Source organism: Agelaius phoeniceus, chromosome 1 (assembly GCF_051311805.1).
Source record: "Agelaius phoeniceus isolate bAgePho1 chromosome 1, bAgePho1.hap1, whole genome shotgun sequence".
Classification (NCBI taxonomy): Eukaryota; Metazoa; Chordata; class Aves; order Passeriformes; family Icteridae; genus Agelaius; species Agelaius phoeniceus.
In genome coordinates this window covers 59,514,677-59,538,823 of record NC_135265.1, presented here as the reverse complement: position 1 = coordinate 59,538,823, position 24,147 = coordinate 59,514,677, and the positions used below count along the sequence as shown (strand labels likewise).

At 41.6% G+C, this 24,147-nt stretch overlaps 1 protein-coding gene across 1 annotated transcript in view; it reads left to right on the top strand.

The window, feature by feature from the left end:
* Positions 1 to 7,929: 7,929 nt before the first annotated feature.
* Positions 7,930 to 24,147, top strand: part of TPPP (tubulin polymerization promoting protein) — a 67,095-nt gene continuing 50,877 nt past the window's right edge. Inside the window, exons 1-2 of the mRNA XM_054630457.2 lie at positions 7,930 to 8,075; positions 23,180 to 23,431. Of these exons, the coding sequence (XP_054486432.1) occupies positions 23,184 to 23,431 (248 nt within the window). The 5' untranslated portion in view covers positions 7,930 to 8,075; positions 23,180 to 23,183. The remainder of the gene's footprint in view (positions 8,076 to 23,179; positions 23,432 to 24,147) is intronic.

Genomic DNA, 24,147 nt, shown 5'->3' with positions numbered 1-24,147 from the left:
AAGGACCTGTCTTGTCCTTACAACCTCTAACCCTTACATCCCTGAATGCTTCCCTAATAAGATTTTTTTTCCTTTAAGTAATGACTTTGTGCTACAATATTCTATGTTGCTCAGATTCCTTACTGTAAAATGGACTATCTCCAATTTATGTGAGCAAAACAGGTGCAGAGGGAAACTGAGAATGTTGATAGCTTCTTAATGGAAAGCTTGTACAAAATGCACTACTGGAATTCATGCTTCTTAAATCATGATCCAAAGCATTGGATGTACTGCAAAGTTTATCCTTTCCTACAACTGCTCTTCATTGTCCTACTTTCTGTTAATTTTTAACTTTTTGGAAGGGCATTGGGGAAGTAAATATAAGAGAAGTTGGAACAGCATTCCATCTGAGAGAAAGATCATGTGATGGATGAGTTCTCCCAAAAGGGGTTTATGTGCAACAGAGAAGACTAAGTGAGAAAGGGTGTTTCTTTCAGAAAGCTTCTTTCAGAAAGCTCTGATTACAACTTAACTTTTCATTACAATTTTTGATGGAAGGCTTGGCAATGAAAATGTTATCATGGTCAGTCATTTGTAGGACTATGCTCTGTACTGTTAGAGTGATCAAGTTACTTGATTAATACATGTACACATCTCCTGCAGTCTAGCTTCCATATCTGCATGATTTTATCAATAATTTATATTTCAGTAAAAGTGATGAGCAGTCCTGACTCCTTAAATATAATCAGATTAGCTTCTATACAAAGTTACAGGACTGCATATAGCAAAATACAGAATGTCCTAAATCAAACTTTCTGTGTATGAGAATGGCTCTTTATGCTTGGCTACAAATTTAAACTTCTAACACACTCTTCATGCAATTAAATATTCTTTGAAATTTCATATATTTAGAAATACATTTGCACTGCTGGTGAGTATCTGGCAGGCAGCTAGTTTTGCCCTCCTGTAAAGTGGCTATGACAATACACGTAGTTGTACATAAATTGACTATGTGTAACATAGTATGACATATTGACAATATGTATGTTGCACTTAGATATACAAATGGCATTATTTATGACTATTGGTATAACTTGGAAAGCTGTACATAATACTCACAAGATGAGTAGGCTTGATGGATTTTCAGTTTCTGTAACTATTCCAAGAAGTGGAAAAAAGGAAACAAGAAGAAATCTGAACAACATCTATTTTTCTCAATGAACTGACTACTAGGCATTTCAGAATTATTCCATAATTTTGATGGAAGTTTCAACCAAATTAATGGTCTTTGATTCACACAGATTTTTGATTAAAACTTATCATACTTGAAATTTACAAGTGAACTAAAGTGATCTTTAATAATAATTATGTGATCTTGGTGATACATTTCCCTACCCAGGCCTGATGGCTCAAGAAATCCTTTATTTACTCCTTACCAGTTCTGGCTCAAGACAGGATGTGTCTTCTGATTCACTGAGTAACATAAGATTTATGTAATCTAACATTTTGTCACCATTACATCACATGTCTCTCAATCTGGGAACTAATGTTGCCCACAAAGTTTTCCAGCTCTGGTGGAACTGGCTTAATGTATAGCAAAGAAGCTGTCTAAGCCGGAAAGAATTCTGTGTCTTGTGGAGAACCAGGCAAGGAAAGAAGAAATAGCAAAAAAAAAAAAAAAAAAAAATAAAACCTTTGAACAGAATTCATATGAGGCTAGACACAGAAGTAACAGAAATGGGCAGTAAGTATAGAAGCTTGAAAAGAAGCTGTGTCAAATGCAGGAAAGAGATCTACATCCCTCCCAGAAGACTTTGTCTTGAAACAGAAGAAGTGGCATGGTAGTTGATGGAGAGAATGAAGTAGGGAAATATGTACAGTTTTATTTTTAATAGATTTGTGTTCTTCTTGCAGTGTTAATTAAAATCAGTAATATTCTTGAATTCAACATGAAATCTGGTTGTGCTTTATTGTGTAGCTCTGGAAAGGGAAAAGGTAGAGCAAGTTTTCTTCTCTCTGTAGAAAGATGTCTGTTGCCACCAGACCAGAGGCAAGAAAGTTCATCATTAAACAGCAGCTTGTAGGAATTTTGTACTCTGAAAGTCCCAGAGGGACCCAGATTATAGGCAGTGCCTGTCCTCTGTTCCATTCCTGGGTTCTAAGGATATCTACTCCTGCTGCAGTAGCTTGGGAGTATTTAACGAAAGTATGTCAGAGACAATGACATTTGATCAGTCATTTAGTCTGTTTGGAAGAGCAAAAGAGAATTTAAATGCTAGGTCACACTGAAAAATCATCAGGTCTGGTCTCATGGGACCACACACAATTGGCTTGTGCTGAGAAGAAAAGATGGTATCCTTCATCCTCAGCAACAGCCTACAAACACAGCTGTACTGTGTACTAGCCTCCTGGGGAAATGCAGCTAATCTTAGGATAAGACAGTGAGATCTCCAGGTTGTGGTCAAGGGTCTTTTCTCTTGTGAGAGAATAGACTTCCTGAGGAGACTGAGATATTTAAGGGTTGGACTATTCTCCAGATTTCCTGCAAGGCCCTGTTCTGTGGCAGAGCACTACTGTCTCATCAGTGTACAACTGAATAGATTCTTCTCTGAGAAAAATCACTCTTTGTGCAAGGATGAGAGAGGGCTTCTGGGAACTCTAAGGAATTATTTGTAACAGTGCAATTGTATTACATAATGTAAGTGTACTGAGTGCTGTGGGAATCCACAACGTACATGGTGGCATTCACATTATTTCATTTTCTGAAAAATGTCCAAGGCACACACATAGGACCCAATGACAGCATTATCATGATAAAAATTAAAATAAATGCAGTCAAAGCAGAAGCACCAAATTTGCTTTAAAATATGGAAGAAGTTAATTTCCATACAGGATTAAGATGAACCCAAAGTTACCTTACTTTATTAAGATAGTATGAAAATATGTTTGGTTGACCTTGGCTAGCCTGCAAGGCACTCACCAATCCCTCTATCACTTCCCTGCCTCAACAGGAGATGTGGCAGAAGGCTTGTGGTTCAAGATAAGGGTAAGGATATGACTCAGTAATAACTGTCTTGGGCCAAACAGACTCAGTGCGGGTAAATTAATTTAATTTATTGCAAATCAAAAGTAGGACAATATGAAATAAAAACAAAATCTTAAAACACATTCCTCCCACTGGTCCTTACTTCAACTTTACTCTTGACTTCTTTACTTCCTCCTCCTGAACAGTGGATGGAGAATAGGGGTTCAGGTCAGTTATTAATGCTTTCTCTCTTCCTCCTCATGCTCTTCCCCCAGCATGGGGTGCCTCCCATGGGAGACAGTCTTTCACAAAATTATACAACACAGATCCTTCCCATGGGCTGCAGTTGTTCATTAACTGCTCCAGTGTGGGTCTTTTCCACAGGGTGCAGTCCTTCAGGAACAGACTGCTGCAGTGTGGGTTCCCAGATGGAGTCACAGGTCCTGCCAGAAAACCTGCTTCATCATGAGCTCCTCTTCATGGGGTCACAGGTGCTGTCAGAGGCCATCTCAAGGATGGGCTTTTTCTTCTTTGGTTCACAGGTTCCTTCAGGGAGCATCCACCTGCTTGGACATAGGATCCTCCACAGGCTGCACGGTGAATGTCTGCTCCGTAGGCTGCAGGGGCACAGCTGCCTTACCAGGGGCTGCACCACAGGCTGCAAGAGAATCTCTCCTCCAGTGCCTGGAGCACCTCCTCCTCTTCCTTCTTCCCCTCCAGACCTTAGGGTCTGAAGAGTTGTCTGTACCATTCTCTCACCCATTGGCTGCTGTTCTGCAACACTTTTTCCCCCTTGTTAAATACACTGTCACTGTGTGCTGCCACCAGTAGCTCAGCTTTGGCCAGCAGCGGGTCCATCAGTGCCAGCTGGAGCTGACTCCTTCTGGCACAGGGGCAGCTTCTGGTATCTTCTCACAGAAGCCACCCCTGTAGCCTGCTTGCTACCAAAACCTTGGCATGTAACCCAAATATGGATAATCCAAAAATGGGCTTTTATGATTTTATACTTGAATTTTCTAAAACATAGTTTGGGAGGTGTAAAAGACAAGCATCTTGAATAACAAACACCAGTTGAAAGAATGAAACAAAGGCTCCAACATTTTGTCTCATCTCTATCCTGGCCACTCAAGAGAGAGCTACTTGGTAGACTGTGAACTGAAGGGTGGAAAGGAGGACAGTGTGGATTAGGTTGGCATCACATATATGCCCTGAGGTATCACTGATTTATTTCTGTGACTCATTTGTCTTTGCCAAAACTTCATGATGCCACATTTTCAATAGCATTTCAATAGCCACATATATTGTATGACTACAGGACCAGGAACTAAATTACTAAATTCCATTAAATTAAATTGCTAAATTAAATCTCTAAAATCTTCTCCATCTGAGAATATAGGGTCTTCAAAGTGTGACCAGAATTAAGTGTTGGTAGGTTATTTGATAAAAAGCTCATGTCCACACTTGGCACAGAAGAACAATATCAAAGAGAGGAACCTTCATCTTTATGGGGAGCTCAGAAAAAAGATTCCTTGTCCCAATCTCAGGAGTGTCACAAAAGAGAACTGATGGTCATCATCCAGGTCTGAAACACACCAGATGAGTCTGGATAGGCCTTCCAGTCAAACTTAGGGGTTGAAGTCAGGGATACAATTGATGGCATTTGAGTTTTGCCTTTTTTTATTTTACATGTTGTCTGTATTCTTCACACATATATTTGTAACTATGCCACCTATTGTATTAGGACCTAGCTTTCCCAGTGATTTTCCATGGCTTTTCCCTAAGCAGAAAGACAAAACAACTTCCAGAGCTCCAAGCCCTGAGGGGTACAAGGATCCATGCTATCTTGGTTCTTCCTGGGAACCAAGGGTCAGAACCACTCTTCCAGATATATTTCATGGACAAAGTACAATTAGTGCTGAAGGGGGGCTCCAGAGAAGGGGCTTGGCCTTGGGGGGGGGGGGGGGGGGGGGGAATTGCATCACCACTTGTCCTCCTAATTGGTGTTTTTTATCCATTATACTAACCTATAAAAATGTACTTACCCCTGGGAGAGGGTGGGTGGGCTTTTGTGGACATCTTTCCATAGATGCCTCTGAAGGCCTTCAAATAAATTTCCCCTTTTATAATACCTCCTTACTAAAATTATCTCGAGTTTCATTTCCAGGTTGGGCAAAAGGCAACACTATCTAGAGGGTATAACACACACTGTGGATGCAAAGGAATAGAATAGAATAGAATAGAATAGAATAGAATAGAATAGAATAGAATAGAATAGAATAGAATAGAATAGAATAGAAGTTCATCAAGTCCAACTGCCTGATTGTGACAGGGCTGATTCAAAGTTAAAGCTGTTTTTAGGGACATTTTCCAAATGCCTCACACACCGACAGCACAGGGCATCAGTAACCTCCACAGAAGACCTGTTCCAGGGAATGATCATCCTCTTGGTAAAGAAATGTTTCCAAGTATCAAGTCTGAACCTCCCCTGACTCCTAAGATTCAGGGAATCTTAGGATTACACAAGATATCTTTTGGCTGGTGTAGGGGACAAAACTAAAGACAGGAAGGGAGGACATATCTTGGCTTGGAGAAAATGGGTCATAGAGGGCTAGGAGGACAAAAGCAGTTGCCCATGTGTAAACAGGTTGCTGGGCAGTATGCTTGTCTGGCCATGACCCTCACCCAATGATCACCCGTTGTTCTGCATTCTTCCTAAATTCCATTTCTAGCTATTATCCTAAATAAGTGGACTCTGTTCTGTGTGGATGTGATTGTATGGATGTCTAAGAGTCAGCAACTGAAATCAGACAAGGGATTATAGGGCTTGCAAATCAGCAGAGTCATCAACTGAAGAGACTGGAGCGAGTAAAAACAAGCACCAATAATTCCACTGCAGATAAGGGATTATATGTGTCTGGTGCAAGCAATTGGACCAAGTGAGAGTGCAAATATCGAGCCAAACTAGGTGGAGAAGAGATTAAGAGGCTTGGGAAGGAAGTATGTCTCTAGAAGTGAGGCAATTGGAGAAGGTAACTTCCAAAGGGACCAAGAAGTCCAGGCCAACTGATAGAGAGGATGTAAAATCTGTAGGTCAGCTGAGAGACTGCATGTGTCTCTGTGTGTGTGTGTACATGTGTGGGAAGAAGCTGGGGACAACAGTGATCCAGGCTGGAAGGAGGGCCTGTCTAAGAAACTGGGTGGTGTTTGCTCAGGAGAGATCAGCAGTGTGCATGTTTATGTGCTGCTGCATGCAAGGAAATCTGTACAGCAGCTGGAGTGGGACTGTGGGGTGTGGAGAATAGTGTGTCCAGATGCCAGTAACTGGGTGACCTGGGATCCACAGCCAGTTACTGGGTGGATGGCATGTCTAAGCCCAGCTACTGAGAGAACTGTGGTGCATGTGAGTGAGGAGGGCTGCACCAGCCCTTGGAGAGGTGCTCATTTGTGAAGGTACAGCAGCTGATCAGAGATCAGAGGTCCAGCTTTCAGCAGATCATGGTGTGTGTCTGTGGGTGACGAGTGAAGAGCAACTACAGTGGGACTGCAAGTCTTAGGAGCTCGTATGTCCAGGGTACAACAGTGGGGCACATGGTGGATCCAGGGGTAGACTGAGTATCTAAGGTCAGCTACTGGAGGAATCCACATTATACATAGCATATATTTCCTAATAATACACTTTCATCCTAATTAGCCACAGGGCAGCAAGATGAGGCCATTGATGCTGTTCGTGCTTGTGTGAGTGCTGAGTGTTTCTGGCTGTATTGATCTGTGTAGCTGTCCATGGGTGTATGCACGCAGAAATGAGTTTGTATGTCTGTGCCTACCAAGAATGCGTTTAGTTTCACTACTGAATACCAATACAGGCTAGGGGATGAAGGGATTTTGAGCAGCCCTGGGGAGAAGGACTTGGAGGTTGATTTGCAGACATTGATTTTGCTCTTATGAGAGAACATAATTTCATTTGCCCTACACTACCACAAAACCTTCACTCATACTACAGCCAAACTCAACCCTAACATGAAGGGTCCTTTCAAGTCAATTTATGACATTCTCGGTCATTTCAATAATTGCCTTGAGTTACTGAAATCAGAGTTTATAAGCTAATTTTACAATAGTTTGTAAACTATTCTGTATCCTGAGGCAAGCATAGGTATATAACCAATCAAAAAATTAGCCATCTGTATCTCCTGCATTTGAAAAATTGAGAATCCATTGCACATTAGCATTTTGCTGTCCTCCCTCAGAACTGTGGGTAGATTGTTTTAACTTCATTCCAGCACAGCAGAAATCAAGTTAAAATCCACCAAGGATGCTCTGCAGGGTCATTGGACTCTGGTTATAAATTCACAGATGAGGGTGCATAACGGCTGACTAGATTCCTGCTGACTCCTTGGACGGTGTCTGTGCTCCAGGGTTTCGGATGGGGTTGCTCTAGAGTAGGTTTCTGGCTGCGCCTCTCCGCTGTGAGGCCTCGGGCTGCTCCCAGGCGAGAGGCAAGCTGAGGGAAGGTGAGGCTTTTACTGAACGCCCGCTGCACCACACAGCCCAGTCTTTCACACGGTGTTCATTTACATCGACGATCCCAGCTCCAAGCACAGCCGAGCGGCCGCCCAGAACCAAACCTGCCAGGGCGCGGCAGAACACAGAGGACATTGGCACCTCTGGGTGCATCAGCAGCGGGAGGCACAGGATGCGCGAACAGGGCGAGGCTCCGCCCGACGCAGCGCACCTGCCAGCGCGTTTCGGGGGACGGGGCAAACGGGGATAGCAGGAATAACGGGGAAAACGGGGCGGGCGGGAGCGCGGCCGCGCCAGCGGGCCATGTAAGGCAGCGCCGGCCGCGCAGTCCCTCAGCCGCCCCGCGAGGCCGGGCGCGGCCCCGGCCGGCCGGCGCGCGCCGCCTATGGGCGCTCGCGGCGGGCGGGCGGTGCCGCGCGCCCGCCAATGCCCGCGCGGGGGGGGCGGTGCCGCTGCAACGGCCGCGCCGGCTGCGGACACCCGCGGCTGCCGCCAAGCGCGCCGCACGGAGCCCGGCCAGCGCCGCCAGACCTGCAGCCCTCCGCAGCCGGCGGTGAGTGTGCGGGTGCCGCTCCTGGGCTGGCCGAGCACCGCTCCGCCGGGGGTGGGGGGGTGGGGTGCGTGTCGTGTGCCGTGCCCACTCCCTCTTTCCCATCGCGTCGCTAATCGATCGCAGCTCGGCTGCTGATAGCGCGAGGGAGGGGGCGGTGGAGGCACTGCCGGGGGTCTGGCGGCTCCGGTGCCTCCCTCCCGGTGCCAGCCCCCACCGGAGGGGCTCCCGAGCCCAACCCGGCGCGGCCGCCGCCGTCGTTATGTAACGCCCGCGGGGGGCTGCGGGCGGCGGCGCCGCGTCCCTCCTTGGGATTCACCTCCGTGCTGTCCCCGCGATTGTTCTGCGCTCCCCTCCAGGAACCGGGGACCAGGAGCTGGCGGGGAGCGGGGCTTGGCGAGGAGGTGCGCGCCTTTCCCTGCCATGGGGATGGGCTCCGCCAGCCGCATCCCCCGATCGCCATCGAGGAGGTACGCGCGGCCGCAGCCAGCGTGGAACCCGGGCGGCTTCCCGGCTCCCGGCGGCAGCAGGTCCGTGGCTGGGCGATGCTGGAGGCTGGCTGCGGGCAGCCGGCGAGCCCCGCGCTGCGCCCGCGGGCGGCTCCCGGAGAAGCCGGGAAGGAGCCACCTTGCGCGCACACGCCAAATGCTCCGCAGTCAACAACAAAGCTTCGACCGACGGCGATGCTGCTGCTGCTTCATGAGCTCGTTTAGAAGCACCGGCCCCCTTTTATGGAGACCGATGCGGAGAGACTATTTGCCGTTTCTTTTCTTTCTTTATTTTTTTTTTTTCCTTGAAATCCCCAAGTGGTAGCTGGAGGGGCTTCGTCTTCAAGAGTCGCTGCTGTATAGCGTCCTCCACAAAACCAGCATCAGGTGTGGGAGACCATTTAGCGCCTGCGGGGTAATGCCCATAGGTACACAGCCATGTACTCAGGGGTGGAAAACGAGGACAAGACAAAATCCTGTGTTTTTATCTGTAAATTCGGCTAGCTTGTTTGAAAATAAATACAGCCTCTCCTCTGCCAGATCACATTCAGTTGCAAATATTTCTCCAGTCCTGGGTAAAAGCTCTTGTACATTGGTGAAATTATTCCAAGGGGAAGTTGGATGTATGCTACAAGGTGCCGAATGCACATGTGAATAGCATCTTAAACACTGACAGCTTCGAATCATGTAGGAGATGCTGCTGACAACCCGTTTCCCTGTTAATGTTTTGCAGGCTCTACACAGGGCAGGTTTGGGAGGGGACGATTTTTTTTTTGGTTTTACAGAGGGTTGCATAACCCCTCATGTTTATTGAAGAAAAGAAAGAGGAGGAGCAAACCAAAGCCCCAGCTTGAAATGAAACACATGATGTGAGACTGTCTTTTACTGAGCCGTCCTGCTGTTTTCTCTGCTAGCATCATTAAATAGTATCCTTTAGGTAGGTTGGAAAGGGTTAGCATGACAGTAAAACATTAAGGTATGGATTTTTTTCCCCTCTAGTTTTTTAGGGTTAGCATGATAGTAAAACATTAAGGTATGGGTTTTTTTCCCCTATACACTTTCATAGTCTTAGGCTTAAAATAGCATCACTGTTTATCGAACCTATACAACATTTTTTTAAAATAGCAATGGCCATTTTTTTAATCCTTTAGTGATGAGCCACTTCTTTATGTTTTTAGAGACCCCTATCCCAATTTGACCTTTCATCTCCCCAGTCCAAAATAAAATGGTATTTTGAATGCCTTTGTACATTTCTGGGTCACAGTTATATGCTTTTAAATAGTGCATCATTTGTAACTGCTGAAGTGTATGTCCAGTATTAAATTATAGTACAGTGTAATGCTTAGACAGCATGCCATGCAAGGATCAAATTGCAGATAAAGTTCACCTAGGAATCTCCTGCAATGCTTGCACTTGACCCTTGTAAATCTAAGAAAAGATATTTATAAATGGAAATATACATCCAGCAAGTAGTTCTTTCTGTGTCATATTTAATCTGTGGCTTGACTGTGGTGATAAAACATGCAGCTGTGATTGTAGTGGTTTTAATATTTGGCATTTTTATATTAACTTGGTATTTGGTAGTGGGATTGGTCTTTTTGGTAGAGCTATTTTTGCTTCTTGTATCTTGAGCTTAATTTGAAAAAATAAAACAAGGGTCTTTCAAGGAGTGAGGCAGTCAGTTATGTCAATTTATGTTAAGGTAAGTATTCTCATTATAGATAAAAGCAATTAATTGTACTCAATATATCTCATAGCACTTCAGAGAATAAGCCATGCAATGTTTAACCTTGATAACTTGCTTTCAGGTGATAAGCTAAAATACAAAATAAAATCAGATGTTTTTCTTGCTTTACACACTTTAATTATGTAAGTCTCCAGTGTGAGGATGTGACCATACTCACAAGCAGCTATCTCTCTCTATGTTTACATATTACTGTATATATTTCATATATTACAAGAACAGTCATTCTGTGGCATAGTCAGTCATTCAATGATGTAATGTCCTTTTTTATTTGCACATGCGTAGTGATTGTAGGCTTGGATAAATGGAATGGATTCTCTTCAGCAAGCAGCAAAGTTTGTTTTTGTCTCCGCCCTGAAACCCATTTTTATGCTGTGCCTAACTGAAATTAAATGCAGGTATATAATTTCCACACCTACTGTTTCTCTGCTGCACTGGCATGACTACTGTGGGCATAAGTACTTCTAGAAGTCTCTGCCAGTTAGTTGAAAGGAAATATTTTGCTTACTGTTTGTATTGCCATAGTGTGTGGAAGCTGTGGTCGGGGACCTTTACTAATGTGTTATGTCCAGTATAATGGAACAATAACTTGGGTATGGCCCCCTAAATATTCTGATCTAAAATAAAGAACATTTTCTTTCTAAAGAAAATAAAGAACTGTGAGTGGTGCAAAAGAGAAATCAAGCTGATGTTAAGAAGGATACATTGATATGTGTGTGCCTTATTCAGCTGTGTACTTTCTCATTCTCATGTAAGAGCAATGGGAATTGTAGAACTTAATGTAAGACTGCCACTGTTCTCTGAGGGTTATCCTTGGGACATAAGAATGGCTTGGGTTTGGGGGATTTTGAAATGCATCTAACTTGACTAAATGCTGAAAACTAAGGTAAACAATCTACATCAACCTAATATGAAACATTTTCTCTTCAGACCATCTAACTTTTACAGTTTTTTTTAAATCTATGGTAATATTTTAAAGTTTTGAAGTGGAGTTTTCATTTCAAATTCCAGTTGTACAGGAAAACAAATGTTTTTCCTGATTTCCCATTGTTTTCCCTTTTCCTGAGTGTTTTCTGTAAGCTGTTCTAGCTCTTTCTTCATCTCATCCCCCTCATGTGCCTAACCCCCCTCAGAAATACATAATAATAACTATACCTTCAGCCAGCTAAAAGACATTTCTGAGTGAATGCATCACTTTGCCCACCCCAAATTGCCCATACATGGAAGTATTGCAAGAATTTCCCATTCCATTGTAGGCTGTTTTTTGGGATACTTTGGAATAGTGATGAAAAGATCTGTACAGTGAAAGGATGTTACTGGTAAAATACCCTTATAAAAATATGGTCTTTAAGTACCCAGGGACTGTACATGTGTTACAGGACAAGTATGCATATCCTGCTCAGGTTTCAGGACACTCTTCCTGAGTGGGTGTTTATCTCAAGTGCTGACAGAGCAGAACAGACTGATTCTGTGCTACTCAGTTTTCTTGGCTCACAGTGGTATGTCCATCAAAACAGTTGGGAAGTTTTTCTTTGTTGTTAGTTGTTATATGTGGTGGGTGGGCAATTCACTTTGCTGCTGCTGCTAAGAGGGATTCTTAACTCTGTCAGGACTGAGGCAGCTGTGGAGAAGCTTAGGCTCTTACTCTTGCTAGTTGTCTTAAGGTTCCCTCTTTCTTTTCCTCCTGAAACTTCTCCTGCCTCGTAGTGTCTTGCATTTGTGGTATGAGTTTACCTTGTCCTGGATGGAAACCCAAAAGGTGGCAACCAAGAGTTTACAGCTCAAAGGTTCAATGCATTATACAGCTTATGAAATGATAAAAATGAATCTGCAGTGTTACTGTTTAAAATAATCAAGTTAATTTTTGCTCAGTTTGGCTAATCTCAGGAATATGCATCTGTGTCAGTGTTCATATATTGGGAGCATTTGACAAAATGAGCACAAAGAAACTTGAAATTAAAAAAATCAACGAGATAACAGTTTTTGCTTGAGTCTCTGAGGGTTGCAGTCCTAGTTCAAATTCTTAAATGGATCAATGCTAAGAAAATTCTTGCAGTAGTAGTGAAAATGCTAAGATGTCTTGCTCACAATTTTTTTTCCATTGTTGATGACACTGTTTAATTTACAAACCTGTTTTGGGCTGTCTCTTCTGATTTGAGTATTGGAAGGAGTAGTACCCAAATATTTCATCTTAGAAGCATGTATAGATGTGAAAGAACTTACTGATTTAGCAAAGTATTTCCCTTCTTATTTTGGATCAGGCTGTGGGTGGTTGCAAAAAATCTGTACTTAATGGTTAGTTTATTTTTGTGGATTCAGACAAAAGTGAAGTAGCAGATTTTAAGAACATAAGGGATCTTTAGACAGTCTAACTTGATTCATGTATTGGTTATATTGAGTTAGTTATCCAAGAGCAATAACCTAGATTTGGTAAAAGTCTGTCTTTCAGAGATACGTGACTAAATAGATCTTCTGTATTAAAGGCAGTCTAATGTGTGGACATGAGGATCTGAAGTATTTGCAGCTGTTCTTGGGAGTTACCTTCAGTCCCTGATGTGGTTGATTGTCTCTTCATAAAGAAGTCATATTTCTAATTTGCACTGACGTAGCCTGAATTTTCAACTGTTGAGTTTTTTGATATCTTTGGTAGTAAAGAGCCATTTAGTAGGTGATTGAGTTTCTCTGCAGGGGTATTTGGATCTCTCAAGAATTCCACCAATGTAATTTGTAAAGTATCTTATGGTAAAACATCGTCTCATGATTTTGCATCTCTTGTATCATCTTCCTTTCTTTGATCAGAGGTGCTTTGTGACTACTAAATCTTACAGTGCTTTCCAGTCTTTGTTAGCTCAGTTTTTCTTAGATTTAATTCTGTCCCTGTCAATAGTTGATTCTCTAGATACTTTTACTTATGGGTGCTACTCAAAGTCCCCCATCTTAATGGAGTTTGAAGTGATCTTTCTGTACAATCTTTGATCCACTTTCATGGAGTGGATCTTCATTACTCATGGCTTTTCCAGAAATATTTTGTATGGGTTCTGTGGAAGTTCCAAGTAAAGTCTGGTCTGGGTGGGTGTGGTGGGAGGATACAATGTACAGTGTATGAAGAAGTGAGGCGAAGCAAGCTCTACAATTGTAGTGGAACCTGTATTCAGCTAATCCTAAAGTGATGACAGGCCTAGCATGTTATTTGGAGCTGTAAATTAATTGTATGACTACTGTGGAGAGCAGCTGTTGTCTTCCACTCTTTCCAGATCTGTGATTTGAAGTCTTTTTTTGATACATGCAAAATATGAAAAAATACCTCATCTAAACACTTGAGTCTCCTCTTTTATTGTTCTTTAATTGGTGTCATTCAGTTTCTCCTGTGAAGGCAGTTCTAGACACTGGCTTGTATCCTTGCTTGTGTATGAAACTGCAGAATGTTTGTGTCCAGATTAGTCATCTACCAGTGACAGCAGCCTGGCAGAGCTTAGGATGAGTACTTAGAAAGTGAAACTCTCAAATGGAGTAGTGGCATAATGAAAAAAAAGCATAATAAGAGTTTACCAGTACATGTCTATGTTGTGGATGCCTTATTTATGCTTTTACCTTCATAGTTAAAACCTTGTGTAAGTGACATGGTGGTTTTACAGGATATTGTGGAGCTAGTTAAGAGTTAGCTAGATAGAGAATTTTTGTCTACTTTTAAGTGTTGTCAGGTGAACATGTTTTTTGAAAGAAATAAGTTGCAATGGATCTGTTACTGATAAAGGTTTGTGTGTCTGTGTACAAATGCTTAGTTTATATAAAGAGGTGATATTTATGAAGTGGTCCTTTGAAATGAAGGAGTGTAATTTACTAAGAACTAAACTTAGTTTTGTATCTCAAGCAACATTGTAGAAGTAAGTAGCTGAATGGCAATAGTTTTTAGAAATACAACAGTAACAATAATTTATCAGCAGTCAAAATAATCTCTGTGCTCGAAAATATGTTTCTAAGTTAGATCCTTCAATGGCATATGTGATGGCATATGTTCACAGTCTGAAATACTGTTTTGCTGAGGAGAAACATTGGACAGGTTAAGTAGGTACCTTTTCTGTTACTCTGTGTGTGTCCTGCTGAAGGTCTAAATGTATCTGTATGATCTGGCCAGCCTTGCCCTTGTCCATAGTGCTAAATTCACATATATTGTTAGGAGAGCTTGAGGTTCAGCCATGCAGTTCCTCATAAAGCCTGCAAAAGGATTTAATTTTCTTTAGGTAAAGATGGGTTTAACTTTAGATAGAGTTGTTAGCTTTGCTTGTTTTGCAGTGGTCTCTGCTCATTTGCCTTCTATGTTGTATGCTAGGGAAAATGGGTGGCTGTCATTCACTTCAGCATCACATGTAGAGAAATATAACCAGAGCAGATCTCTGAAGAGAAATGCTTTAACTCTGGCTCCTGCAGGTAGCTGTGAAGGAAGCTTAAGGGAAGCTTTAAGAGCGGTTAAAGCATTGCTTTTTATTAGGAGGATGTTGCATTTCTCCTTCTGCTTGTCCTTCCCTAAGCCTGAATGTTTATGCAAAAATGTGGGAAAAAGATTCCATCTGCTGTGCATTGTCTCTGCTGTTTTTATTTGGCATAAATAATTACAGAGAGAAAATAAATGAGAATTCGCTTTCATTGCAATTTTGTTAAGTTTTTATAACAAGGGGAAGATGGATCAAGTACTAAAATAAACCAGATACAGTCAGACAAATTCAAATGCCTTGCACAGTTTCATAATTCATTATGCACTCAATTAACTCATAAAAATAACACCTCCTGTGCTCGTTGAAAAGTTGCTTTCTTGTTTACTTGGATTGGCTAGAAGGTCTTAAGAAATTCTGGATGACAACTACTTGTGGTGCATTGGATGAGTTTTTCCAACAGTGCAGTAACAGATTCCGATGGAAATTGTGCCCTAAGCACCTGCATGCTTGCCAAAACTTGGTGGGCAGGAAAAATGAGCAGGAGAATGGAAGGTAAAACCAGGTAACACTGAACATATGAAACTAGTTGCCTGGGGTGTATGGTAGAGAGGATTAAGAAATGAGGGAGGTATCAGGGCTAAGACTGAGACCCTGAAGAGATAGTGCATTTTAGGTTGTAGGAGCCTGAGGAATTTACAGTGCAGACTTTGGTTGCTAGCTAGGTGATGGCCTTGATGCTCAGTGTAAACATAACTTTGTGTTGTCGTGTTGCGGGTATTACACCTGAGAAATAAGGCTAGCCTGGGCAAAGGTGAGTGTTACAGGAAAAAGGAGATGCTGGCAGTACCATTATTGCATTGCAGCTGGGCCATTGTGCTGTCGGATTCTGAAAATTCATCAGTCTTAGCAGTCAGAAGTCTGCTTGACTCTTGAATGATTTCTGCTGTTTAAAAGTGTGAATTGGAAGTTTTCCTTAATTTGCGCTGGACTTTTGACCTCATTTTAGCAAATTCTTGGTTGATAAATATTGTAAAGCATGAACAGTTATAAAATACACTGCCTTTTCCATTAGCGTGAATGCATCTGAGGCTGTAATAATGTTGTAATATTCTAGTCTGTTGCTCTGTCTTCGACAGTTACACTCATATTTGTTTCCATGGCAGTTGATGTTGTAAGATGACTTCATTAAAACTGTTTTTTAACACTGTTTAAAACTTCCTGCAAATGAAAGCTATTAGAGGTAAGCTAGACAAAGCAGATGAAAAAGTACATGGTAAAGCACCAGAAAAAATAGGAATTTTGTATCCTGCTGATATGTGTATCAGTCTTGAACTGAGCCAAGGGAAATATAGGTTGGATATTAGGAAAAAGTTTTTCATGGAAAGAGTGATAAAGTACTGGAACGGTCTGCCCAGGGAGGTGGTGGAGTCACCATCCCTGGATGTGTTTAAGAAAAGACTGGATGTGGCACATGGTGCCATGGTTTAGTTGAGGTGTTAGGGCATGGGTTGGACTTGATGATCTTGAAGGTCTCTTCCAACCTAGTCATTCTGTGACATGTATGTGTGTGTATATTTTTTTTTAAAATTTTTTTTAGTAAACAATTTTTTTGATGTGAACTTCCTAAAAGGGTTTAATAGATTTGCAGCTAGTAAGAATGTATTTTTATTTCCTTTATCAAGTCAGAGAATGTTGGCTCTTAGAGTAGTCATTGCACTCATGTATCTGCTTTATGTGACCTTAATAATTAAAGTAGTGTAGAATATGGGTCCCGGGGTCCTCATGATGTTCTGAATACTGCAGAACAGAACAGACATGTTTCTTCATCCCTCTCCTTTCGTTTCTCTATCCATGCCATGGCAGTGATGATAATTTGCATTAAAAATACTAAGCTTTCTGCTGAGCAAATAAGCCATGAATTAGTTGTCAGGGATGGGGCAGTGAAGGTGCTGTGGTGAATTCTGACCTGTTAGGACATATGCATATTCAGAGTTCCATAAGCTTCTGAAATTGTTGGAAAAAATACTCTGGGACTTAGTAAGTCTTCCTTACTAAGAGGCAGATTACTTGTAAGAGCAATTCCCACAAATTTAAATGAAAGCTATACCATAATTCCTGCAGTTTCTTGACACTTGGAGAGGGTGGGAAAGAGTGTAAATTAATATAAGTCCTTCAGTAGAGTTGGCAGTTGGTTAGTACTGAGGCTTTGGGTATTCACACAGCTCTAGAAATTGACAACTGAAATTCACAGAAACATTCACTTCACATCTTTTATGGAAGAATCCAGGTTAATAAGTGACTTTATCTAGTGGAGGTCTTTCAGCTGTCTGTCTGCAGATGAATATATATTCTAGTCTCTGGCTAAAAAGAAGTTTGATGATATTAGAAAACTTTTTCTAATTGCTTAGGCACATGCTGAGAACACAGATCTGCACTTTCAGTCTATATAGCACAAGACAGTAATGAAGTCAGTGGCTGGCATCAGTTAACATGAGTTAGTTTGATCCCTGGCTTAATCTCCATATAATGTGCTGTATTATTTACCTATTGCAGAGTGAGGGAAGGGACAAGAACTGTTTTTTTGTGTTACTAAAGGACACAGACTATAGCAGTTCATAACGCAGTACCTGTCTAAGTATTCTGTGGGTTTCTGAAACTCCATTTTTTTGGAGGATGGTTGTTCTTTCGCAAACGTCCAAAACTCTAGCATCTGCTTGTACCTCTTTCTTATCTGGCTGCTTTTGGTGACGTGGACCTGCTTGGTTGGAGCATGCAGTATTTGGAGAGGATTGTATTGGTGGCTACTCCCACCTTCTTTCTGCTGACTCTGGAACTTGTTATTGTCTAATTTTATACATACTAGACCTTTTGGATGGTGATGAAAGGCATTTCTTTGGTTAGATGTAGTTGTTGTAGTCAGCATCTACACAGCTCATGCTTTTGAGCAGTGGTTTAATTTTGTTTTACTGTATTTTATATTTGGTATTCAAGAGTAATCACTTTCTTTCATCTTTAACTTATCGTCTTACTGTGGCCCTGCCCCAACTTACTCATAATCTTTACTTCTAGCAGAATCTACCAAGCACCTTTTATTGATTCCTTTGTCCAGGGGAAAAGAATAAGGAAGACTCAGAACAGCATTTGATCTTGAATTTTTGTCAAATAGATTATTCTTTATTTCTGTTTGAGAGATCGTTTCTTTAACATGACATGATCTCCTTCCTTATCTCTAATCACTAAAAAAAAATAAAGGAGCTGGCCCCATTCAAAGTCTAATTTAATATCCTGTGTTGTGCAGTTCTTTACCTTCTAATTATGTTAACAAACACTTCACACTGTGTTGTTTGTAGAGTTAAGAAAGAAAAGTTTCAATTGAGACTAGATAATTTTTTCATCAATCCAGGTAGCTTTTTTTTATATATTTCATGCTATTACATAGGATTTTAACAAGTAAACTGTAATTGTGATTTGACAAGGAGTGTCCATAACAATATTTGGCAACCACTGCAGAGCCCTGGTTTTAATCTCCCCTTGACTTTCTGCTTTAGATGGTGAGGATTTATTTGAAATGAGTTTGTTCTGCATACCAGATTTCACCATTCAAAACTAAAGCCTTTTCTGTCTGTTCTGCCTGATCCAGAACTACGCAAAAAACCCCAATACAAAGTTCATTTATTAATGAGTGAGAGAAGTTAGTATGGAACGATCTTTCTGAAGGCTAAATATGTTCGTGAGCATTTTTCCTATAGCAAGTTTATAAAGTTTAAATATATTAGCTACTGAAAGTAAGTAAAAAATTCTTTCAGTTGCTACACAGAATCACAGAATTTCTAGGTTGGAAGAGACCTTTAAGATCATCGAGTCCAACCCATGTTCTAACACCTCAACTAGATCATGGCGCCAAGTGCCACATCCAGTGTTTTTTTAAACACATCGAGGGATGGTGACTCCACCACCTCCCTGGGTAGATGATTCCAGTATTTGACCACTCTTTCTGTGAAAAACCTCCTCCTTAATTCTAGCCTGTATCTCCCTTGGCGCAGCTTGAGACTGTGTCCTCTTGTTCTCTCTGTTGTTGCCCTGAGAAAGAGACCGACCCCCAGCTCACCACAGTCACCCTTCAGGAAGCTGAAGAGAGTGATAAGGTCACCTCTGAGTCTCCTTTTCTCCAGGCTGAACAACCCCAGCTCCCTTAGTCGTTCTTCATACGACTTGTGTTCCAAGCCCCTCACCAGCCTCGTTGCTCTCCTTTGGACATGCTCAAGCATCTCAATGTCCCTCCTTAACTGAGGGGCCCAGAACTGGACGCAATACTCAAGGTGTGACCTCACCAGTGCCGAGTACAGGGGAAGAATGACCTCCCTGCTCCTGCTGGCCGCACTATTCCTGATACTAGCCAGGATGCCACTGGCCTCCTTGGCCACCTGGGCACACTGCTGGCTCATGTTCAGCCGACTGTCAACAACACACCCAGGTCCCTTTCCTCCTGAGCACTGTCCAGCCACACCATCCCCAGCCTATAACGTTGCATGGGGTTATTGTGGCCAAAGTGCAGGACTCGGCACTTGGACTTATTCAACTTCATCCCATTAGATTCTGCCCATCCATCCAACTGTTCCAAGTCCCTCTGCAAAGCTCTCCGTCCCTCTAACAGATCGACACACACTCCCAGCTTAGTGTCATCTGCAAATTTGCTAATGAAAGACTCTAAACCCTCATCCATGTCATCAATAAAAATATTAAACAGAACTGGCCCCAGCACATACCGCTGAAGGACACCACTGGTGACTGGCCGCCGGCTGGATGCAGCACCATTCACCACCACTCTCTGGGCCTGGCCATACAGCCAGTTCCTAACCCAACAAAGAGTGCTCCTGTCCAAGCCATGGGCTGCCAGCTTGTGTAGGAGTATGCTCTGGGAGACAGTGTCAAAGGCCTTGCTGAAATCCAAATAAACAACATCTACAGCCTTCCCTGTATCCACTAGGCGGGTTACCTGGTCATAAAAGGTGACCAGGTTGGTCAAACATGACCTACCCCTCCTAAACCCATGCTGACTGGGTCTGATACCTTGGCCATCCTGTAAGTTCTGTGTGATGGCACTTAATATAAACTGTTCCATTATCTTGCCAGGTACTGAGGTCAGGCTGACTGGTCTATAATTACCAGGATCCTCCTTTGCACCCTTTTTGTGAATGGGTATCACGTTGGCCAGCTTTCAGTCATCCGGAACCTCACCAGTGAGCCAGGACTGATGGTAAATGATGGAGAGTGGCTTTGCAAGCTCATCTGCCAGCTCTCTCATTACCCTGGGGTGGATCCCGTCTGGTCCCATAGATTTATGAACATCCAAGCATTTCAGTAGTTCTTTGACTGCCTCCTCTTGGATAATGGGGGGACCGTTCTGCTCCCTGACACCATCAACCATTCCAGGCGGGCAGGTGTCTTGAAGGCAAGTCATCTTCCCACTAAAAACTGAAGCAAAGTAGGCATTAAGCACTTCTGCCTTCTCCTCATCTGCAGATGCTAAGTTCCCTCCCTTGTCCAATAAAGAACAAAGGCTGGTCTTAGCCTTCCTTCTAGCATTAAGGTATTTGTAAAAACATTTTTTATTATCCTTTACAGAAGTCACCATTCTAAGTTCAAAATGAGCTTTGGCCTCCCTAATTTTTTTTTCTGCATGCTCAAGCAGCCTTCTTGTATACTCCCTTAGAGACCCGACCCTCCTTCCAACGCTGATACATCCTCTTTTTATTCCTAAGTACCTCCAAAACCTCCTTGCCCAGCCAGGCTGGACGTTTACCCCATTGACTGATCTTTTGGCACACAGGGACAGTTTGTTCCTGCTATCATATTAAAGACTGTATAAGATAGTAAAGCATGATTCTGCTGTGCTGTGCTGTACAAAGTTGATTCATGGTTATACACAACAAAGCATAATTGGCCAGCAAGGCACTGACACTGGCTAAGGAAAGATTTTGTTCAGGAGATACTTAAAAATGTAGGCATGTGGTTATATTTTCCAATGTCAGATGAGACAGAGTGATGCAGATGTTTTCTTGTTTATAGCTTGTCAACTGTGCTATTATTGTATCTCTTAAAGATACTCACTATGAGTATAGCTTCTTAAGAGAATTGCTAAGAGCAAGCAGGAGCTATCCCTGAAAATTTCCTGGAAAGTTTATTTGCCACAAGATAAAATTACAAACTGTTGCAAACCATACATACCTTACCATTGCAAATTTCCACCTTTTCATGTCCTGTTTCTTGCATACAAAAGTAACTTTGGTTTTTAATATCCTACACAGACGTGGTTTTTGCTGATCTGTACTCTCTTTCTCTAGCCAGTTAGTATTAGCTTGGAAAATTTCTGGCTCTGTATTTCAGCTCCAGTTGATTTCAAATGCTACAAGCTTGGAAGAGACTTCTGCTTTTGGAAGTCAAGCTTCCTTGAATATAGAGGTACATCATAGATCTTCATGATCTGATTTTTAATGAAATACTCTGTTGTATGCATTATGTCAATAGTTTTTGGGTTTTTTTTAATATTTTACTACTGTTTTGGTGGCAAAAGAATATAGCCTGATGAAGCAGAAGATTTGATCTAGACACATTTTGGTAAAAGTATGTCTGTCTTAATGTGTGTAGTAGCTTTCAATTTACTGTGCATGTTTTTTGTTTTAGTGTTTCAGTGTTGGGATGCTTTCAGATAAGGTTTTTGAGGTAAAATTCCTCTTTGGACAGTAGGCACAATGCAAAGGAAATAGAAATGGGAATTGGTTACTTTTTAAACGTTTTTATGAACTTGACATTTTCAAACTCTTTTTCCCCCTCTGTTCTTCACTTTTTATTTCATAGGTGCACATACAATTCTCAGGCTACAGTTAGTAAATTTTTGTCATAATAATTTTAATTTAGCATTTTGGTTTGTTGGCCAAAACTTGTGCTGTCTGTGTAAACAAAACAGAAGGATCCCCCGGCTTAAGATATAACAAGGGATTTAAGCATTTAGGTGTTTTCAAAAAAGGCAGTAGTGCTTTGGCCATGCTATGTTTGCTCAAGTGTGAAGGACAGAGGTCCTTTTAGTATGTTTTTAATTAAAAGATTCTTTCTAATCAAAAGCTTCAACAATAACTGCTGCATAGCAAGTAGCTATGGTTACAGTGTGCAGGGAAGGGTATGTCATCATTGTTTGAGTGTCAGAGTTTAAACAATATAGGAAGAGATAGAATTTTAGAACCCTTTCCCTTGCTGAGGCATTTGTACTGATGTACAGTATATAAATCAAAAGAACTTCCTATCTGATAAAAAATAAAACCTTAACTAGAAGTACCTACCCATCTCTGTATTTGTTAATCACATCTCACATACAGCTGCGGCTTTAGAAGAAAGGCTGGGTAAGTATGATGGGCTTTCCAGCCCTTATCTAGCATTTGCCAGATTTCTGATACTTTAACCATCTCTTTATGGGTTAAAAATTTGTAGCAGTGCCACCAACGTGATGGTGGTGACACTCTGTGTGCAGCTTGTTGGGGCAGGCAGGCAGTGTGCCCTGTGCCTAGCTTCTTAGTCCCTAGTTTAGTGCCTCTTACTTCTGCCATGCCAAGAGTACATGGGCAGAAGATGTTTCTGGCGCTTCCGGGTGTGGTTTTTTTGTGAAGACACCTAAAAATAGTATTCTATTGCACAGTTTAAGGTTTTATGTAAAAAACAAACCTATACTATATGTACTTGGAGTAGTCTTAAAGTTCTTGTCTGAAGTAATGACATCCCTTCTCAGTATGCCTCCATCATGGATGTGTTCATTCCAAATGAATTCCACAGCTACAGTTCTTTGGGCATAAACTTGAGAAATAAATGGTCTGGATAACAGGAGAGACTTGTCTTGTACTTGTTAGCCCTTACATAATGTAACATAAGGGTTCTAAAATTAATATTTTTGTTGCATTTCAAAAATACGTAATTTTTCAGTAAAAAATAAAATTAAAAGTTGAAGTCCAGAAAATAAAGGGATGTCTATTTTTCCTTCAGAAATAGGAGTACAAGTAATGCCTACAGTGTAAAGGGCATACTTCTATTCAAATCAACAGAGTGACTGTGATGATTGCCATTTAAGAAAAAAAAAAAAGGAACAAATATTAAATGTTCTTTTGGTGGCTGATGTAATGATGGTGCAACTGGTTTTGTGCCCCTAGTTTCTTTCTGTACCTTTCTTTTTTTTTAATGTACTAGAATTTTTTTTCCCAGATGGGCAGAGAGTTTTACAATTCTCTGTTTAGACTGATGTTTGATGGTGGAGGGGAGTGAGTTCTTTCTAACTTTATAGACCATCTATTCTTCATATGGACTTCATATGTTGTGACATGAACTCTAGCGTGTAGATTGACAGAAAGTAATCTAGTGCAAATTAATACATTAAGTTTACCCTCCTTTTCCTTGTAGCACAATGGCTGAAAAATCAGCAAAACCAGCAAAACGGTTATCCTCAGACTCAAACTCTCATGAGGGAGCTGCAGCAGGAGAAATAAGTGCTCTGGAAGAGGCCTTTAGAAAATTTGCTGTCCATGGTGATACAAGAGCCACAGGAAAAGAAATGCATGGGAAGAACTGGTCAAAGCTATGTAAGGACTGCAATATCATAGATGGGAAGAATGTGACAACCACAGATGTTGACATCGTCTTCAGTAAAATCAAGTAAGTTCATTTCAGCCATAATTTCATTATCTTCTCTCTCCCCACTCTCCCCCCCATGTTAGTTAGAAACCATCTAAATTTACCTTCTGTTACTTCTGATGTTGTGAGACACTGTTTGACAAAATCAATCTCTTTCTTGTTCCTTGAAAAAATTTTCTTGTTTTGTCTGAAGATACAGCTTTCAGCTTCTGACCTACTATATTAAATTGACTTCAATTTCACAGCTGTTGTATTATTCAAAGACCATGATGTGATCAGAATAAATGTAGGCTATTTAAACTGGTCTGCAGTAAGCGCTGTCACTATTTCTTGAAAGATATCTGAATGAAATCAGGATGTCAGGATGATCTTGCCAAAGCTTGGCCTCAGAAGACGGAGGCTAAGGTGGGATATGTACTAAAAGTCAGTATTCTAACAGCAGTCATGATGTCCAGCACAACACCAGCTCAAGTTTGAAGTATAGGGCCATGCCAGACTTAGGGTGACCCTTGGCTATGATGAATTAGGATTGTCTTGTCATCTGATCTTATTTTTGTGACTGGAGCTTTAGTGAAACTTTCTCCCCAGTTGAAAATCTAGGCAGGCTTAGTCAGAAACTTGTCAAACCTAAGAGAAGATATTAAAGGAAATATGTTAACAAGGGATTAATCTGTTATGGCATGTTCTGTATGAAGTCCCAAATAATTCTTTTGGTTTTGCTTTATGTATAGAATTGA